The 20376-nt window shown below is 43.2% G+C and overlaps 3 protein-coding genes across 4 annotated transcripts; 2 read left to right on the forward strand and 1 right to left on the reverse strand.

The window, feature by feature from the left end:
- Positions 1–734: 734 nt before the first annotated feature.
- On the forward strand, positions 735–3744 carry rnf113a (ring finger protein 113A). The gene is made up of 10 exons (XM_034539616.1): positions 735–863; positions 1608–1687; positions 1771–1869; positions 2352–2459; positions 2610–2719; positions 2856–2962; positions 3059–3148; positions 3224–3317; positions 3392–3498; positions 3594–3744. Exons 1-10 carry the CDS (start codon positions 758–760, stop codon positions 3659–3661), a joined length of 969 nt encoding a protein of 322 aa, XP_034395507.1. The 5' UTR covers positions 735–757; the 3' UTR covers positions 3662–3744.
- On the reverse strand, positions 3533–11189 carry strada (STE20 related adaptor alpha). 2 transcript variants are annotated; one of them, XM_034539614.1, is made up of 13 exons: positions 11044–11171; positions 10511–10576; positions 10063–10120; positions 8903–8931; positions 7470–7572; positions 7007–7128; positions 6652–6760; positions 6404–6527; positions 5794–5965; positions 5530–5634; positions 5065–5318; positions 4932–4974; positions 3533–4761 (listed from the first exon to the last, which is right to left on the reverse strand). In XM_034539614.1, the coding sequence occupies exons 2-13, from the start codon at positions 10520–10522 to the stop codon at positions 4606–4608; spliced, it is 1287 nt and encodes a 428-aa protein (XP_034395505.1). In that variant the 5' UTR covers positions 10523–10576; positions 11044–11171; the 3' UTR covers positions 3533–4605. The 2 variants fall into 2 exon arrangements, with proteins under 2 accessions (XP_034395505.1, XP_034395506.1); XM_034539615.1 differs by lacking the exon at positions 8903–8931 and having other exon boundaries at positions 11044–11189.
- On the forward strand, positions 11174–19511 carry ddx42 (DEAD (Asp-Glu-Ala-Asp) box helicase 42). The gene is made up of 18 exons (XM_034539613.1): positions 11174–11273; positions 12209–12424; positions 12547–12694; positions 12787–12848; positions 13262–13298; positions 13646–13798; positions 13920–14024; positions 14245–14364; positions 14481–14657; positions 14794–14922; positions 15031–15130; positions 15216–15263; positions 15359–15456; positions 15755–16031; positions 16273–16499; positions 16597–16707; positions 16951–17058; positions 17773–19511. Exons 2-18 carry the CDS (start codon positions 12216–12218, stop codon positions 18805–18807), a joined length of 3144 nt encoding a protein of 1047 aa, XP_034395504.1. The 5' UTR covers positions 11174–11273; positions 12209–12215; the 3' UTR covers positions 18808–19511.
- Positions 19512–20376: the final 865 nt, after the last annotated feature.

Raw genomic sequence — 20376 nt, forward strand, 5'->3', positions numbered from 1 at the left:
ATGATAACACTTTTATTTCCATATTTATTTCCGGTTTTATTCAGAATACGTCATACACTTGGTACAGCTGAGAGAATCGATGCCTGCACGTTCTTATACACGCACAAAATACATTTATTACTTCTGAAGTAATTTCGTTTTTTCATTCACTCATGCTAACGCGCTTTTATCTGTTGAAGAGTGTATAGGCCACCATGAATACCAAATTAATTGATGTTCTTTCGTATTCCGAAGAGAAATTGGGCACAACATTGAACGTACATTACAAAATATACACAATAAAAACAACCAAAAACAATCCAGACATGACAGGCGTGCAGCACCAGTTTCCACACATATGGTTTGTCAGATGATAGGCTACTGATAATAAACAGCACTCTTTAACCACAATACTTTCTGTGAGCAGTGAAGATTCAAGTTTCACGTTGTTTGTTGTAATTTGCTCAACTACTATGGAAAAGGAGCTGCCAGGCTCCCTTCAACAATGCTGGTTGAATATTCATTTTAAAAAAGAAGACATATAATACTGCATACATTAGTATAAAATATAAAATAATACATATGTGTGGTCTGTAAGGAAAAGCACATTCAATTTGGTAAATGTATCAATATTAAGACCATGTTTGGGTGTTCAGAGTCTATTTATTATGGATTAATTCTCCTCTCGCCCAGCAGGAGGCCACGGCGCAAACACTCCCGGACACCAGAGGGCGCTGTGGTGACGAAGACGGTTATTTATTTTTGCAGTAAGGAAAAGATGGCGGAGTCCGAAGAAACAAAAGCGGGTCCTTGTACTTTTCTTTTTAAAAAATCTACAAGGAAATTCTCCGGACGAAAGAGAAAAGCAAGCGACAGCGACAACGGTAGTGGTCTATCGCTTGGCTCATGTTTGTTGTGTGTTTCTGGATGTGAATCCTCTGCGTTAGCTGAACTGGCAAGTGTGTTTGTTCTTGTCTTTATAAACAACAATGCCATTAATGTATGGACTCATGAGTCTGGAATAAAAGAAATATATAACCCGATAAGAACCACACGAGTCAACACATGAAGACCACTCTGTAAACTGGAGGCAGGTTTGGGGGTTTTCGTCGCATACAAGTACCAGTTTCCTCACATGTGCTGCGTTCCCTGTCCCTCGGAATTCACGGGGTTACGACATCTTTAGCGCAGAATCCATTGATGCCTGAGAGCTTAAACCCGGTTATTACATAAATTGGCAGTAGTGGAAGAAATTAGCCTGTTCAGAATCATAATAATAATAATACCACACTGTAAAAGTACTCAACTACAAGTAAAAGTCCTGCATTCAAACCCTTACTTACTTACTCAGAAAATTATGAAAAGTAAAAAAATATGTATTGCGCAGTAAATGTTCACTGTCGGAATTTGGCTAGTGATGTTTTTGAAATATTACGATTGTATTAATGTGTAACCACACTACATCTTAGCTTTGTGGTGATGCATGTTCCAGCTGATCCAAGAGGGTTTCTATGTAGTCTATTTAGCTTATAAAGCATCAGAAAAAAACACAAAGGAACACTTAATCCCTCAGTTTATTAGAACAAATAAAATATAGTTAAACTTGTTATTCTGTCGTCTTCTTTCAGATGGCAACAGTGAGGAGGATCAGAGCTCTGTCGTCAGAAAAGGAAAGAAGGGCGCTCGAGTCAACCCCATGATTCAAAGGGTAACCTACTAATGATGATATTTAAAAATCCATTTGGAGTTTTCTCGTGAGGTGACGCTGACCCTTGTCTTGTCCCTGTTCAGACAAAGAAGGCGGAGAGAGAAGCATCTTCCAGTGAAAGTGAAGGAGACAAAGAGGAGGAGAAGAAGGTCACTGTTGCCTACAAGTCCACACGGTCAGCAGTGAGTGGAGACTATTCTTTCATTTTACATTTTATAAGAGCGGCAGGAACCATAAGTGCAATGTTTTGAATCCCCCATCTCAGGGAAAGGCAATGAGAAACACATTTCTCCTTCAGTAACTAGTGTCAAGTATTTATTTTTTTGCCTGGATCTTTACCAAACAAATATGTTTACTTAACCCTGTGTATGATGTGTTGGTGCGGCACAACGATATTTATTTTTAAACGACATACATTCTGCCTTTTTAATTATTGCTCCTTCCTCAGATTTCAAATTTGCTGTAGGCCCGAAATCTTGATTAATTGTGCAGCCCTACTCCCAGACGCTGACTTGGAGCTGCTCAGCGGCCAGAAACCTTTTGTTGCCCCGTCTGCAGAACGCTGATAATTTGACTGTTTTTGTGCATTTTACAGTCATTTAGTTTTAATGCTGTAGAAATCTCTCTCACTCTTGGCCATTCTCTCAATCTTGACCCACAAAAGAAACCAGAGGGACCCGATGACAGGGGTGCAACTGCTACATATGAAATGGACACGGAGAGAGACAATGACGCTCAGGCCATCTTTGAGAGGAGTCAGAAAGTCCAAGAGGTACAAGACTTAATACTCTTCATGGCACATTTTTTTTGCAAAAAGCTACAATTTAATCAACATTCACAAAGTGTTTTCTCCTACATTTTTTTAAAAATATTTTCCTCGCTCAATACTCAGTATTGTAAATCATTTCGGTGTCTTCTGCAGGAACTGACGGGTAAAGAAGATGATAAAATCTACCGTGGCATCAACAACTACCAAAAATTCATCAAGCCCAAAGATACAACCATGGGCAATGCCTCCTCTGGCATGGTCAGGTGAGTTCTAAAGCCGGACAATATTTAGCACATGCTTTCACAAGACACTCCACACCTATAAATGTTATTTAATCTATTAGTGTGTGTAGTGTCTATTATATGCCTTTTTAAAAAAAATTTATTTCTTTTTGAACAGACATGGACCAATCCGAGCCCCTGAGCACCTGAGAGCCACAGTCAGGTGGGACTACCAGCCGGACATCTGCAAAGACTACAAGGAGACTGGTTTCTGTGGTTTTGGAGGTGGGTTAAAATATCAAGTCATCTGTTGACTGGCTCAAACTTAATAACTTCCCATCTTGAGCATTAACTTTTAGCGCTTCGCTCTCCTGCTTTCAGACAGCTGCAAGTTCCTCCACGACAGATCCGACTACAAACATGGCTGGCAGATTGAGCGTGAACTGGAAGAGGGCAGATATGGAGCCAATAGTGAGTTCAGGAGTTAATTTTTTTATTTTTAATTATGTCCGCGTCAGCATTTCCTGACACTGTGCCATCATCTAGATGAGGAGAACTACGAGGTGAGCAGCGACGATGAGGATTTGCCCTTCAAGTGCTTCATCTGCAGGGAGTCCTTCAAGAATCCCATCATCACAAAGTGAGCCTCTTGTCCTCTGCTTCTTCCCAGTGTACTACCAGTTGCAAAGTGTTAACCAGTGAACTATCTCCCAGGTGTAAACACTACTTCTGCGAGGTTTGTGCTCTTCAGCATTACCGCAAGTCCAAGCGTTGCTATGTGTGCAACACTCAGACCAACGGTGTCTTCAACCCTGCGAAGGGTAAGTCGACCCCGTTACCTTTTGAGACGAGGGAATAAACTCCTGAGAAATTAATTGACGCTTCCCTTCGATCTATTATTGTCCTGTTCTTCCAGATTTGATGGTCAAGATGGAGAAACGCAACGCCGCAACAGACGAGCCCCCATCAGACGAGGAAGATTAACAGCATCGCGGGACCCTTTCGTCCCCCTTATGCGTTTTGTCTGTGTCCATTTTGAATAAAATTACTTATTTTAAGACAGTTAAGTGCCTCCGACGTGTGGTAACATCAAGTTAAAAAACATTAAAGTGAACCACGTTTATTGTTAAAAGTTAAGCTTGACATTTGCAACACTAACATTTGCCCCCACTTTCACATGTCCATGCAGACAAAACAAGCACCAAAAGCGACATTCACAACTAACATAAGTAACATCACACTCAGTAAGTTCAAGAAAATACACACTGCGCTGCTCTGAAGGTTAATCCGGTGCCATGCTCAGTGCAACAAAAGGGACGTGTAAAGCACGAGATGTAGTTTACGCTTCAACACAGGCAGAGTTAAGAAATGCGTATGCATGCTGTTAATTTAGCTGACCCCCGCGGACAAAGTGGAAACTTTCCATCTGTTGTGCAGAAGGCAGAGTGAGCTGTGAGGACTGGTGTTCACCCGTATGGCGGTCTCACTGAGCAGATGGGCTACAGCAAGCGGCCGCGCGCAGAGACGTGGAGAGTCCTCTCTGAATATTTAGTAGCAGCTTCCCGCTGATCTGTTTCATGAGTGTCTTTAGGTCTCGGCTACATCTACACCCACAGATACTCCTCTGAAAACCTTAGCAGCAGCACGAGGAAAGGAGGAGTCCTGGTGTGTTTTGTGTGTGTGTGTGTGAGAGAGAGGCCATCAGTGCAATACGAGAGTCTGAGCCTATCTAGAGAACAGAAGCGTGTGAGAGACTCCAAAAAGAGGCAAGATGGCTGCTGGCTTTTAACTTCTTTTTTTTTGTCAGAACAGCAACTCCTTTTTAGTTTGAGGTTTAAATTATTTACAAAGAGACCGTTACAAAAAGACATGTTGTCCAGTATGCTCGGAGAGCTTTCCATCACAATCCCATCCGCATCGCTCCAGCGTCAGAAGTCCCAGTCGTCCACCTCCAGGTGGCTGAGACCCGACTCCAGACCGGCCAGTCCAGAGGGAGCGTCGCGCGGCTGGAAGCTCTCACTGCCGGTGATTGGGGACACGGGCCGCAACAGCTCAGGCAGCGCCTCCGAGGGCCGGCGTTTAATCTGAGCGGGTGGGGTGGGGGAGGGGAGGGGAGGGGGGGGGATGGATGGAAAAACATTTGGAGGACAATCTTACTTTTTCAATGTCACCACACAGTAAATGTACAAATCAAATCGGTTCTGTATTAACGCCTAGAAGTGCAGCAATTTTAAAAAAGGAAGAGATATTTCACCTGTTTGAACAGTGGATGGCCTATGAGAGTGGCGGCAGACGGTCTGGAAAAAGCAAAGCAGGACAAATAATTAGTATCTTGAACGTAACATTTTCTGTACAATATTTAAGCATTAAGGAAGGGAGGCACCGACCTCCTTTCGGGCTCTCGCTGCAGACACAGCTCGACAAAGGCGTGGAAGTGCGGGGAGAACGTCCGGTTGTAGGGGTGTCCGCCTGTCGAGGAGGACGCCTCTCCGTTGGAGTGGCGAACACTTCCGGCGACCGGACCCTCGCAGATGCCGGAGTCGGCCCCGGAGCGAGACGGTTTCATCGACAGCTCCTCTGGTGGGATAGTGGTGGTGTCCAGCAGACACGGCACCGTCCCATTCAGCTTCTCCAGCAGCATCTGTGGGAGTGAAGAGGATATGGAGGGTGTTAGTTAATATTAAAGACTGTTACCTATCAATTTACTAGATCTATTCATGAATGGACAGTTTTTAAAACAAAGAAAGCTTAAAATCGTACCAGAGTGTGTCTTATTTGTCACTAAACGTCTTACTACAAACGGATACTGTGATGCAGAGGAACAGGTGGGGAGCTGCTAGGTATCATCTGACCTGTGTAGCTGGCATGTCTTTGAAGGGTACGTGTCCATTGGCCAGTTCACAGGCTGTGATGCCGAGGCTGTAGATGTCTGACCGAGAGTCGTAGCCCTGCAGGTTCTGAGAAATAAAACGTTCACATATGATATTTACGTCACTATTTTACTTCCATTTCCTTTTAATTCTGCAACTAAATGTCTCCCGGAGAACTGTTACGGCACATACAGTATCAACTCAGTATCATGGGATGCTTGAATGTGGAGGAATGCCGTACGGTACCTGCTGCAGCACCTCAGGGCTGAGCCAGGGCAGCACCTTGACGCTGTACTGGGGAAAGTCGTGGACAACTCTGGCCCTCTGGCCATGACGGATCAGACTGAAGATGCTCCGCAGACCTGACATGCAGACCTGTCCGTCAGCTGAGATCAGCACATGGCTGGCCTTCACACTCCTACACACATACAAAAGACATCAAACGTCACATTGACATGTGTTTACAAGGGGCATGTTGGTCAATTTATTAAAACCCAGTGTAAGCTCAGGTACAGAAACCACCACACAAACTATTTATAATAAACTACATTATGTAAGACAGAGGTATTGTCTCGTCTCTAAATATGACATAATGACCCCTACCAGTTAGTACTATCAATGACTAAGTAATACTACAATGGTTGATGACCTTATTATAGATCCTTTTTATTTATTTTTCCTGATCATATGTTTGATGCCGACCAGAGAAACTCTTCCATTTAAAAACCCCTAGTTTGTCTTTGAGGGGAGTTTTCGGCGTACGTTCAGAAACATTTAACGCGTTTTCAAAATATTTTGTTTCGATGCAAAAAGACATACAAAAAAAATGCGAACCCAACGTGGAAGTGTATCTTACCGGTGCACGTATCCCATGTGGTGGATGTATTCAAGAGCTTTGAGCATGCCCAGCAAAATGTACGCGATGGTCAGCTCAGTCATTCCATCAGCGAAATGTGAGCAGATCAGATCTCTGGCTGACCCTAAAAGACCATCAAACACAGATAACCACGGTGAGAGCGCTGGCCTCCATAAACATGACCTCCTTCTGAACTGTTGTTTATGACGTATGGTAAAACACGGCGACAGTTAAAGTATATTTCTTACCATAAGCCATGAAGGGGGTGATGACCCACAGCTCATTATCAGCTATAAAGATGCTCTTGTAGGGTACGATACTGGAGTGGTGAAACAACTTTGACACATGCAGTTCGCCCTGGGAGGAAAGGAATACGGAAATTACAAGTCAAGTAGACAAGCGGAGAAAAAAAAAGATGATTCTCAATCTAATTAGGCATCGGAGGTTGAGCAGGAAGGTTAATGAGAACACAGACACAAGGGTTACGCAAGTATGCCTAAGGCCCAAGGGGAAATAACAGAAGGGAGATTATATTTAAAGCAGGAGAGACGCAAAGACTACGGGGGGAGCGGAGTCGTGGTAGTGATGGAATCCGGTGCAGACCTGTAGGTAGATAACCATGTCATTAGTGCACGACTCCAAGTTAATCCGTCGGATGGCTACGTGCTCCCCAGTGGGTCGGTATCGAGCCAGGTTCACCGTCATCAAGTCGTCCAAGCCGCGGCCTAAAAAAAAAAAAAAACAGACCTCATTTTCATGTCATTGTTACACATGTATCCTCCCCTCCAGTCCTTGGTTTCTGAGTATTTATGTTGTGAACAAAACTAGCATAACATAGCAATAGTGTCGTTTACTCATTGTTCTAAAAACTACACCGCAAACTGAAAGCCATTTGGATACCATTCGTCTTTTAATGTGGAATGTGAACTGGTTTTATAAAGACGTCACGTCACAAGCAGCTCGACTTGAACCAACGTCATTGTGTAAGTACGACTAATTTATGCGAGAAACAAACTGGAACGAAACGCAAGCGGCCGAGTGCAGGTGGGTGTCGGCATTCACGTACCGATAACAGCGAGGAGCTCGTAGGAGCTGCCGTCAGGGAGGAAGCTGCCCATGGTGTCCCGGCGTGGGGGCGGGGTCAGACTCTCCTGGCTGTCCTCATGGGCCTGGAGGGAGAAGGAGAGGAAACAGAACGACTGAAGATGGGCTGCGACACTTGACTTCACTCGGCTACAGGGCAGGACTGTGTTAAGGAGCTTGTGAGTGACTACCGGAGGGTTGTTCATACAGTACGTGTGAAAACTTAAAAGATCATCAAAAGGTCAGGCTGAGGTGTGTTAGCGTGACCCGCCGTAGCAGGAGCAAAAACCGGCAACATTGTTTGTGAATACGAGCATCTGAAGGTCTAGTAATAACACAATTATTATAAGCAGAATAGCAAATACAGGGAGGCAAAGTGTTGCCTACACATAAGAAAATGTTTTAGAATCACAAACGTGTCAATAATCCCGGCAGTGAGGACTCCTGAATTACATCGTTTTTTTAACCCTGATGTAAATGAACAGATTGCAGTGGCAAGCTGCGGAGGCCAATGAAAGCAAGCTGAATGAATATTTGGATCGTTTCCATGGTGACCAGAATGAAGACGCACACTCAAATTAGAATGGTGCACTTCCTTGTGCATAACTTGTGTCACACGGGCCCGGAGGTAGCTTCAGGATCATAATCAAGATCAAGACGCACAACTGAAAATATCCTTGCAGATAAAACAAAAGAGTTGTTCCATGTGTTCCTGAGTTCTCTCCGGATGCGAAGTGAAGCAGTGATTTTTGCTCCGCATAAACTTTACTGGACATAAAAACTGGCATGACGACCAAGCCAAACATGCCGTGGCAGCAATCAGCGAAGCCATTTAGATATCATTCATGTAGAATGTGAACTCTTTTTTATCATTATTATTATATTTCTAATCACTGTACAACCTGCCAGTGTGATCAGATTCAGAAGGGGTTGCCATGCCTTTGCTAAAGCGGAACACATGGAACTCCATTCATCTCCAGCGTGACACGGTCAGTTCACCATCAACACAACAACCGGCCGTCAGCACAGACAGGCAGCGTCGAAACACTCAGCACAGAATTAGGCTCTTAGTGAGGTGACAAAGACACACCAAAATCCCAAAACAGTGCAGTTACCTGGAGCAAAGCAAGTTAACAGCACACTGAGGACTCAGACAGGAACATTTAGATTAAACGTGTTTATTCTTTTTGCAATCCCCAACAAAAGCACTGGAGAGTGAGGTGACCTTCTGAGCTACGCGTGTGTACAGCGTGTGTCATGAGCGAGACACTCATGCATACGTGAATGTGCAAAGCCTCGGGGGAGGGGGGTTGTGGATTCCTCTACATATAAATCTGTGTGCGCACATACACATGCGTGCACGCACATACACAAAAAGCAAATTGGGGGTGATGATGACAGGAGTACCACACTTACTTTCCTGGGAGAGAATCCCTGAGCTTGCTCTGGGGTAGAAAAACCATATCAATGACATAAAGACATGTTCAAACACAAAACAAGAGAAGGATCAGGATCTGTGCGGCATCTGGGAGTTTGCAGCAGACTGCAGAATTTGATGGATGACCAGAAAGCAGCTTTGTCTTTCAGGTGGCCATAATTAAGGTGACGTATAATTACAAGTACAAACGGTTTTCATGATAACTTGTACGAATAGGTTTCACCTGAAACTACACTGCAACTGAAAAAAGCAAATCAAGCTATGCCCTGCAGGATCTTTCCAGATATTATGTAAGGCCATGGAAATATAGCACAGGCAAAACAGAAATGATAAGAGTTGAACACGCATGCAACATTGAGCAAGGATCCACCGGCAAGAAAATGAAAATCAGGCAATAAATTAAAGCAACCCAAACCCAAAAACTATTGTTGAGGCGAAACACGGCACTTCAAAAGGATACACAAACCACTAATAAACAGCAACAAACACAATATCAAATAACATATAATTGTATTTTTTCACAGGACACATTTTCGTGCCATCATAATTATTAATTAGTACTTTTATGGAGATACAAACAAGCAAATCAGCTCTGCAGCAGTCAACAGGACAGATATATGACTGGACTGTTGATGGTTCAATTCACAGGCTACTTGGAAGACATGAGAAAGTGAAGAACCTCTCTGACCTACTTCAAAAATTGGGAGAATGTAAGACGCTAAATCTGCATAGTTGTGGTATTCACAGTTTCAGGAGCAATGTCTTCCATTTTCTGTTTTTTTTTTTCTGTGTGAGTGTGGAGTGATGGTCTTTGGATCCACTCCGCAATTTTCAGAAAAAAGCAAGCATGCAAGCTTTTCAGACTGATTTAGTTTGTGCCGTCCTCTGATAAATCATTGGAGCAAACCGAAGGAATGAGGCAGTAATGCTTGAGACAGGTAACAGACGACTGGATAGAAAACTTTAAAAATTGTAATTCAACGATGCCATCTGAGAAGCAGAGCACTCACTTAGATCAAAGCTTCAACTAGAGCAGATTGTTGCTTTTTGGTTTGTGCTCATGAAGGTCTTAATGTACAGGCAGTGATTTGGGAAAGTTCAACCGTGTTGTTGCATCTCAGTGTGCTTTGGACCTCACCTCCAAATAACTCCAAATCCCGCAGGCTCTCCACACTCAGTTTCTCAGATACCCAACGCTGACAGACACAGAGGGAATAACAGACATGGAGAGAAGAGAGAAAATGCAAACAGAATAAAGAAACATCCCACAGAAACATATTCAAAGCTGTTGAATGAAGATGATTCATGCTGCCTTCCTAATTTCCAGCTGTAAAAGTGTTCAGTCTCTTGTGTGAAAGAGAAAGTGGATAGCTCAGTGATTAGCAAAATTGTTCTACATAAATAACATCAGGCTGTTTGCAATTAAAGCTGTCATAGATGTCATTATAGTTCAATTTCCCTTAATTAAGCTTCAATTGAAATATTGATTAAATACATACAAGTAGAGTAGATGTAATCCTAAATCTAGGATTAAACTGGCATTGAAAGTCTGCGTCTAAAATATTAACTATTTTTGACAAACTTACAAGAAAAGACATGGATCCTCTTGAGTGGGTCACATACGAACAGCTGAAAACATATCCAGGGAAAACCTTTAAAAGACAAATAAAAAAGCTGTGAAGCAGAGGATGCCTCGGTTTGGTCTCCTCCTGTGGTTGGTCTTTCACGCTCATTAATTAATGCAATGTAACTTTATTATCAGGATATTTACAGAATATGCATCAACATTACATAACAAAACAACAAAGCGAATAAATACTACAAGCGTAGACCGCCTGGCATTCCTTTATCTATCTGTAATACATATATTGGTACCACTGAATCAGATGAGGACTAAGCTCTAGTTGAGTCATCTTTGCCAGACCAAACGAAAAACAAAAAATAGCTCATTTATAGCAGATAAGTGACAAACTGAGCTCGGCTATTACTAATGGCTTGCTAATGCAAAAGGCGCAGCATGGCTAGCAATAGTCCATTAACGTTACCGTTAGCTAAAGCACCTACCATGAAACATTTGAGCAAAAGTAAATTGTATTATTTGAACGTCTTAATCGCTTACCTATATAGTGTTCAGAACAGCAACGCCTGCCGGAAGAAATTCTATATTTCAGGACACCTTATTCAGCTAGCAATGCTTTGCAGCGGGGTGTTTTGGCAGCTCGCTCCACTTCGGCTTTGAGCGGCGTCGTCGCGGCACTGACGAGAACAGACTCTCGGCGCGCGCTGATGACGTAGGCGCCTCTTGGTCTTCTGAAAACATTGGAGGTTTTTACTGGCAACAAGTAACAGGTAAATACGCCCTGTTTGCCCATGTTTCAAAAATAATCGATACATTCAACCAACGAATAAGGTTATCGTTTACTGCGCGTGGTGGGGAAATGCAGCCTAACTGCCCCTCATTCACGGGGCGTCGAGCCGAGCTCGCACACCCCTGTCTCGGCCTCATTGTGCGGCCTAAGCTAACGCTAACGGTCCGTGTAACGTTGGGCCAGTGTTGTGTTGATACAACGTTACGGTCAACAAAGTCACCGCCCGGAGCCTGCAGCTGAACGCTAACACTGTCATGATTCGTACCTTCGTGTTTAGCATACGTCTAATTAGCTTACGGTGAACTCCGTTACGCCGGTTTATCAGCCTGACAACGTTTTTCTCCTACAATTCATTAAACACTTGATTAATGTACTGAAGGCAAACATGCGTGCCTCTGTGTACATGCATTACATTCATTATTTAAATGTAATTTGTTAGTCAGTTATATCCTTTAACGTTATAATGCAACATGCGTCTTGTGTTTAATCTGCACAACTACGACCGTTAGATATAACGTTATAGTGTTGCACAGGAAAACATTATCATTTTAAGTTAGTGCTGAGCGTCAATGTTGGTACAATGGAGGAAGTACCAGTCAATACAAGAATGCCACAGGTTATATTTTAATTAACTAAAAGAAAAAAAACACTGCAAAGTGAATGGCAGTCAGGGCTACATTTACTCATTGGCCTTTCTAGTGAACCCGTCATCGTTCCTTAAAATACACCTTCTAATAGTGGTCCTTGTTGTCTAAATGGCCAGATGAAGTGTCCGGCGTTAGGTCTATCTGAAGAGAGGTTTCCATGATTCAGTGCTGAGTCACATTTAATTGGAAGAGTATCTTCATTAAAGAACACAGGCACACAAAATACATGGCAGGTGTTTGAGTTAAGATGTGATGTTTGTTTTTACAGCACAGCCATGAACTGGAACAAAGGTGGTCCGGGTGTGAAGCGAGGGTTCGGATTTGGAGGATTTTCCCTTGCAGGTAAAAAAGAAGAACCTAGTGCACCTCAGAACTCGAACACAACATCGGGAGCTCCAGGATCAAGTGGATATGGGAAGGGCCAGCAGCTACCATCATTCTACAAAATAGGGACAAAAAGAGCCAATTTTGATGAGGAAAATGCGTGAGTATTGCACCTCTTTCCATACAAATATACACTTCATATGTTCGTTCATCCCCTTAAGAAATACTATGATTTATGGTATTGAATAAATAAAAAACTGCATCTGTGTCATTTTTAACAAGGTATTTTGAGGATGATGAAGAGGAGTCAAGCAACGTGGATTTGCCGTACATTCCAGCGGAGAACTCTCCCACACGGCAGCAGATGCAGTCTGGTGGTGGGTCAGACAGTGAAGATGACCCACTGGACGCCTTCATGGCAGAGGTTGAGGTGAGAAGAGACTTGCAGAGCCAAAGTAGAAAATGTTTGCAAGTGCTAAATCTGCTGTTTTCCCGAACACATTTTCTTTGTTTCCTCTCCAGAACCAAGCAGCTAAAGACATGAGGAAACTAGAGGAAAAGGAAAAGGAGAAAAAGTCAGCCAAGTAAGATTCAAATCTGTTCTAATATTTTCATTTGTTTGATTTTTAGTCACTTCTGAGGTCATTATGTAGGTGCTTTTTAATAAATAATGTGCCTAGAATAAAAAACAATTATCACCCACATAAATTAATATTTTGTGAGCAAAAGTGTAAGCCCCCTAATTTTAGATAATAATGCTGTTAACTTGTATGTATCCCCTGCACTATTCACTGTCTTAACTTCCAATAGCAGTTATCTGTATGCAGTATATACATCTTAAGTTTCTTTGATTACTGGCACATCCAGCGATATTTTTGCTGGCTTTATAGATTTGATCAGGTAAGCACCGACCTTAGTCATAATGGGTGTGTGGGCTGTCTTGGGTGTATGAACGAGCCGCAGGGAAGTTTTTTTTTTTCTCCGCTTGTCATTTCAGGGGTATTCGTGATGACATTGAAGAAGAAGATGAACAAGTGAGTGAGCCCTCCAAAGTTCTTCATCTACTACATCGTTGATCAGAGAGGTCTCCAGACCAAACATCCCCTAAATCTACCCTCTAATGTTATAAAGCCCACTGCCTTCCCTCTATCTGACCACGCAGGTTGCATTTAGGATTATTATGATGGAGTTGTTTTTCATGTGATTATTCTTGCTGTCTAGAAAGTGTGAGAAGGCATGTTTAATGATTTTATATTTACAAGAAGATTGTAAGTAATTGTTCCTTCTGTTGAGCTGAATGTCTCCTCAGGTTGTTACCTGGCCGCTGTGGTAAGCAGCACACCAGCTCAGTTTTTCACATGAAATGCTGTGCTCTCTGCAGGAAGCCTACTTCCGCTACATGGCTGAGAATCCCACAGCCGGGCTGAGCCTCGAGGATGAGGATGAAAACATTGACTATGACAGTGACGGGAACCCTATCGCCCCCATCACCAAGAAAATAATTTTGCCGCTTCCCCCCATTGACCACTCTGAGGTACAATTGACACCACTGCACAGTTTAAGAGTATTGTCTCAACTATGGAATATTATTTGATGTCTTTAACGCGTGTCATATAAGTGATTTTGTTGCGATTCTTTTGTCTTTTTGTCAATAGATTGATTACCCACCCTTTGAGAAAAACTTCTACAATGAGCATGAAGAGCTCAGCAGCCTGACTGTAATTCAAGAGTTGGAGTTAAGGCACAAATTGAACTTACGGGTAAGTCTGGGATTCATGCAAACAAGTACATACATGTTGTATAGCTACAATGATATACACGTCATAGTAGTTATTACACTCATTCGCTCATTTTGAGCGCCCCAATCCAATTTTGTCTCGCAGTGGTGACTTTGGAAAAATCTTTGGAGACATGGGCCTTTGTCATGTTTACGCTGTTGACGTCAGCATCATCATAACAATCTTTCTTTTTTTTTCTCAGGTATCGGGTGCAGCCCCTCCAAAACCTTGTACTAGCTTTGCCCACTTCACCTTTGATGAGCAGTTAATGCACCAAATCCGCAAGTCCGAGTACACTCAGCCCACACCGATTCAGTGCCAGGTAATTGTGCAAGTTTATCTTATTACAGTTGCTATATTGTTTAGTATTGAATGTTTTTTTGTTTTTTCAATATCATGAAGAACCTTTGTTGTTTTCTTTCTAAATCTGGGGTATAGGGTGTGCCCATAGCTCTGTCTGGACGTGACATGATTGGTATTGCAAAAACTGGCAGTGGCAAAACTGCAGCTTTTATCTGGCCCATGCTGGTTCACATCATGGACCAAAAGGAACTGGAGGCCGGAGAGGGGCCCATCGCCATCATTGTGTGTCCCACCAGAGAGCTTTGTCAGCAGGTAAGAAATGGGATGGAACAGAGTCAGGTTTTGTGAATATTTCTATAGATATATAGATGGAGGGTATTTGCTTTAGTATTAATTGAGAAATGCATTGATAAGCGAGTTGGTTCACTAATATGTCTCACTTTACCAGATCCATGCAGAATGTAAGCGTTTTGGGAAAGCCTACTCATTGCGTTCTGTGGCAGTTTATGGAGGAGGCAGCATGTGGGAGCAGGCCAAAGCTCTGCAGGAGGGAGCAGAGATTGTGGTCTGCACTCCGGTAAGAGAAAAGACTACCAACTTGTACCTTTGACCTGCCTTCTAAGAAGAAAATTCACTCTCCTCTGCTGCAAAAAATGGGAGATTTACTGTTTTTGCTTTTGCACAGGGTCGTCTGATTGACCATGTGAAGAAGAAGGCCACGTCCCTGCAGAGAGTGTCATACATGGTGTTTGATGAAGCAGATCGCATGTTTGATATGGGTTTTGGTGAGTTGGCATTGTCAGTGTTGTATCAACCATGTTTTAAACCCGTTGTGGCCACTACAATTTATTTCTATTTTTACCTTTTCAGAATATCAGGTCAGATCTCTTGCAAGCCATGTCCGCCCAGACAGACAGAGTAAGTGGGTTCCTTAAGTATGAAGACAATGCTTCTTTGTCATAGATAGCAGGGCTTCAGAGTATTTAAACCAAATAACATCTTCTCCTTCACAGCCCTTCTGTTTAGCGCTACTTTTCGAAAGAAGATAGAGAGGCTTGCCAGAGACATCTTGGTCGATCCTATCCGTGTGGTGCAGGGAGACATCGGAGAGGTATGCAAGAGATGTAGCTAAGCAAAGAGATACATTTGCTCATATCATCCTTTTTTCAGTGTGCCTCAAAGACTCAAATCACAAATACAAGGCTACACAATTATAATTAAATACAGTTACAGTACTCCTGATTTAAAAGTTGTAATACAATGGTGTATTTTAAACTAAAGGGACTTATTTAAAAGCCACAGATAGTTCTGTCCTAGTAAACTTAAGCTATTGTGGCAGCAAAAGTTAAACGTTTTTAGCTGTACAATATTTGCAGATCCCTGTTTGAATTACCATCTTCTCTGATCAGGCCAATGAGGATGTCACTCAGATGGTGGAGATGCTGCACAGCGCCACAGATAAATGGGGCTGGCTGACCCGGCGGCTGGTGGAGTTCACCTCCTCTGGCTCAGTCCTCATTTTTGTCACTAAGAAGTTAAACTGTGAGGAACTGGCTACTAACCTGACCCAGGAGGGTTACAGCCTGGGCCTCCTGCACGGAGACATGGACCAAAGTGAGAGGAACAAAGTCATCAGCGACTTTAAGAAACAGAACTTGCCTGTTCTGGTGGCCACTGATGTAGCTGGTGAGTTCAAGAGGAGGTGGTGATGGAGACGGGGAGAGGTTTTCTACCTCTCAATTCTTTCTCTCCTTGTCACTTTCAGTTTGCATGAATGTATTTGTGTCACTTTTCAAACATTGGCTTTGGGACTGTTTTAGTCTTTTGTAAATCGAGAGATGAGCTAAAAAAAAGATATAATCTTGGTAACTTAAAAGAATTGACATTATTTAACATTTTCCTGCTTCCTGTCTGCTTTCCTACCAAGCTCGTGGTCTGGACATCCCATCCATCCGCACAGTGGTAAACTACGACGTGGCACGAGACATCGACACGCACACTCACAGGATTGGTCGAACTGGTCGTGCTGGAGAGAAGGGCGTGGCTTACACTCTCCTCACCAACAAAGACACGACATTCGCTGGTGACCTCGTGAGAAATCTAGAGGGCGCCAATCAAGGCGTTTCCAAAGAACTGATGGATTTAGCCATGCAGGTGAGATCGATAAGTCGAAAGAATCTTTTTTTTTTAAAGCATGTTGGTTTTTCGAATGGAATGTTTTTAACTTTATGCTGTTCACATTTTTCCCCAGAATTCCTGGTTCAGGAAATCCAGATTCAAGGGCGGTCAAGGAAAGAAGATGAATATAGGAGGAGGAGGTCTTGGTTACAGAGAGAGACCCGGCCTGGGGGCTGACAGTTCTGTGAGTTAATTATTGCCTCACCCTAAATCTGCTTCTCTCCAAAATGTGGGTTTAATCATAGTCATTATTCCATACTATAAAATGAAAACATTTAAGCAAAAATACCAGACTCCACCTGCAAACTTCGGCCTTCTGACAGCATTAAATGCTCTATGGTGGCTACGGTATTTCTTTCATGAAGACTAATAGTGAAATTTAGAGAAAATGCAAAGATATGTGAGTAACTCTCGGTTGTTTCTGCAGGAACGCAGCGGAAACTTTTTGTCTTCCTCTAGTAGCTTTGAAGGCTACAGCAAACCAACCTCTGGGGCAATGGGAGATCGCATGTCTGCTATGAAACAAGCCTTCCAGGTAGAACTCTCTATCTTCTCCAGTTCTGTCTTAAATATTATGTCTCTTGTATATCTTTGACTTGACTTTATTTGATATGGACATCACAGTGGCATTATAATTGTAAAATACATGTTTGCACAAGAACTAGATGCACTGTGTTAAGTGTTTTGTAGCGAAACGCTAATTTACAACACCTGTCCACAGGAGGCTTTCTTTTTTTTTATAGAGAAAAATAAGAAAATACATACACAAATTACAAGTGTGTGTATACAGGGGAGTTATGTGTGAGAACAATGTTTCTCTTTTAGCAATGATTTAATACCTCTATTAAAAACAATAGTTCACTTTATTTCACAGTTATTGATAGGACTGTCTTTTTCTTTCCTATTTCTGGTTCTTAACATGCCACTAAAACACTATCATATTTGTACTTGTGTTATGGGTGAGAGAGCAAAAATTCTTTAGACATCTGAACCTGTTGTGTTGCCGTCACTCACAGCACGGCGTCGTGACATTTTTAAACGGCATTGGCAGCGAGTGACTTCTCGAAAGCAAACATTCCAGCACCCGGCCAATAAATGTTTACGTCTACTGTAATAACATCAGTATGCTATCACCACCATGCAAATATATTGTGGTTATTTTATGAGGCAGCGAAATGCATAATTAGAAAGGAAGGATTCCTTGTTTTGCTTTGCAGACAGCTAATCTCTTCCTCTCCTTTTCGTTTAGGCTCAATATAAGAGCCACTTTGTGGCTGCATCCAGCGGCCCTCCGAAGCTTAGCACTAAGTCTAACAGCTCGTCATGCTGGACTAGTGCCGGCAGCCTGAGCTCCGTGCCGACTGAGTCCGCCAATGGTCCCGAGCGGTCCCAGAGCGCCACCATGTCCATGTCCATGTCCGGCTTCACCAGCGCCGGTACCCTGAGCTCTGTGCCCACCATTCAAACCCCTCCACAGCACAGCTACCCTCCGGCCGCGCCTCCCCCACCGAGAGACACCCCTCGGGACAGACACGGGGAGGACCGGGGGCGCCACGACAGTTACCGCCACGGCGACAGGATCGATCGACAAAGTGGTGAGGATCGCTACGGAGACCGGGAGAGAGACGGCGACCGGGAGCGCCACGGAGACAGAGATCGCGATCGCCACGGGGACCGGGACCGCCACAGCAGCAGCCGCCACAGCGATAGTCGTAATGGAGATGGAAGCAGGAGGGACCGAGAGGATAGGAGGAGTGAGAGGGACGGGGGAGACAGGGGGAGTGGAGAGGGAAGGGACAGGGAGGATCGGAGGGGTGAGAGGGACGGAGGAGACAGGGGGAGTGGAGAGGGGAGGGACAGGGAGGATCGGAGGGGTGAGAGGGATGGGGGAGACAGGGGGAGTGTAGAGGGGAGGGACAGGGAGGATCGGAGGGGTGAGAGGGACGGGGGAGACAGGGGGAGTGTAGAGGGAAGGGACAGGGAGGATCGGAGGGGTGAGAGGGACGGGGGAGGGAGTGGAGAAGGGAGAGACAGAGAGGATCGGCGGAGTGAGAGGGATGGAGGTGACAGGGGGAGTGGAGAGGGGAGGGACAGAGAGGATAGGGGGAGTGGAGAGGGCAGGGACAGAGAGGATAGGGGGAGTGCAGAGGGGAGGGACAGAGAAGATCGGAGGAGTGAGAGGGACGGAGGAGACAGGGGGAGTGGAGAGGGGAGGGACAGAGGAGACGATAGCTTTGCTGTCCCTGAACCACCAAAGCGTAGAAAGAGTAGGTGGGACAACTAAAAAAACATAAACAAACACATCAATAGAATCATATGTGCAACTAACTGCTCCATGATGAGCTTGTCTGTTGTGTAGGCAGATAGCAGAGCATATCAGAGGCTGACACAAGCACAGGACCAGAGGGGGGATTTTGTGGACTTTGAATGAAAGTGTACAGCGGGGTTGATTAGGACCTCATGATTTGGTCAAAGCTCAAAAGAGTGTCGGACAGATCAACAAAAGCAGCTCAGAGCCAGTCACTGTACATTTATCATAAGGCTGTTGTAAGTCGCTAGGATCCAACAATAGAGCTGTCATGAATCCTGCTGTCAGTAAACGATTCAAAACTATTATTATGTTGTTTATTGTCTTGTTTCATCTCACTGAGCTCGTAACATGCTTTTGTGCTCGTAAACCTGAGGCTTTCTTTGTTTTCTAATTCTTTGCAACGTGTTTGTGTGTTTGCATTTTGTCAATGTACAAAGCTAACTCTTAAAACTGTTTTTATTTTGTGCCTGTGATGATTCACAGTCACACATGTTAAAACTACGTAGCTCTTTCTGTGTCTTGTATTCAAGTTACAGTGACGTGTCTTCTGCATTTTAGTTGGTCTATGCTTTTGAAATGTTTTTCAAGAAGGAAATGTGTTTGTATGAGAGGAATTTAAAGTGTTCATTCACACGTGGAAAATTAAGTTTTGATTAAAAAGACTCCTTTGGCATCTACTTGTGTGTCTTCTTTCCATGACAGACACACCCCTGCTTTCCCACTGAAAACATCTGCACAGTTTAAATTGGTTATGTTATGCAGTTCCATCAATTCGATGTTTTTTTTTCTAGCGTTGCATTTCTTCACTGTGACCATTGGGGGGCAGATTTTTATTGCCTGAACCAACCGTTACCTCCCTCTGTTGTTTATGTCTGATGACAAAGGGAATGTTATTGATATGTATAGTGCTAATAATGTTGAGTTGTAGTTTCCGACACGATAGAACAATTAACGTGATCATTTCTGATTGTTTCGGTTAGATTTATTTCAGTATTGGCTGACTCATTATGCATCACAGACTAATTTTGGAAGGAAATCATTTTTTGTATTTTAATTTAGTAGTAACTGTAGCGGTCAAATTGTTGTACTCCTCCACTACTTGTATTTAATAACTTCAGTTACATTGTTTGCACAATTTAAAATGCGATGTATAATATAATGCGTTATTGTCATATGCACAACAATAACAGAGAAGCAGTGATTGGCAATGAAAATCCGTACTAATTGAAATGTATGCGAGTAAAACGATCGAAAAACCGAAGCGCAGAAATTCAATATGTGTATAAAATATAACGCATTTAATAAAATAATATATGTGTGATACTTTAAATCACTAGCAATTAGTGTATACAATTACTTTAAAATGATATGCCCAGTAATACATCAATAAATTAAAATATACATTATGAAATGGGCCATTCTGCACCACGAGTAGCCTCTGTGTGCGTTTGAATTTATCAGGATATTTTGACGCCGATACTTTCGTAAACTTTTGAGTGCGGAACTTGTGCCATTATCTCTACATTGTGGTAATGCTACTTT

This window comes from Cyclopterus lumpus, chromosome 8 (genome assembly GCF_009769545.1).
Source record: "Cyclopterus lumpus isolate fCycLum1 chromosome 8, fCycLum1.pri, whole genome shotgun sequence".
Taxonomy (NCBI): Eukaryota; Metazoa; Chordata; class Actinopteri; order Perciformes; family Cyclopteridae; genus Cyclopterus; species Cyclopterus lumpus.

Coding starts and splice junctions, on each gene's coding strand:
- rnf113a (XM_034539616.1), top strand. CDS start 758: ATGGCGGAGTCCGAAGAAACAAAAGCGGGTCCTTGTACTTTTCTTTTT. Junction 1,688..1,770: donor TCAACCCCATGATTCAAAGG/GTAACCTACTAA, acceptor GTCCCTGTTCAG/ACAAAGAAGGCGGAGAGAGA. Junction 3,149..3,223: donor GGGCAGATATGGAGCCAATA/GTGAGTTCAGGA, acceptor GCCATCATCTAG/ATGAGGAGAACTACGAGGTG.
- strada (XM_034539614.1), bottom strand. Junction 5,966..6,403: donor CACATGGGATACGTGCACCG/GTAAGATACACT, acceptor GTATGTGTGTAG/GAGTGTGAAGGCCAGCCATG. Junction 4,762..4,931: donor GCCATCCACTGTTCAAACAG/GTGAAATATCTC, acceptor CCACCCGCTCAG/ATTAAACGCCGGCCCTCGGA.
- ddx42 (XM_034539613.1), top strand. CDS start 12,216: ATGAACTGGAACAAAGGTGGTCCGGGTGTGAAGCGAGGGTTCGGATTT. Junction 15,131..15,215: donor CATGTTTGATATGGGTTTTG/GTGAGTTGGCAT, acceptor TTACCTTTTCAG/AATATCAGGTCAGATCTCTT. Junction 17,059..17,772: donor CTATGAAACAAGCCTTCCAG/GTAGAACTCTCT, acceptor CTTTTCGTTTAG/GCTCAATATAAGAGCCACTT.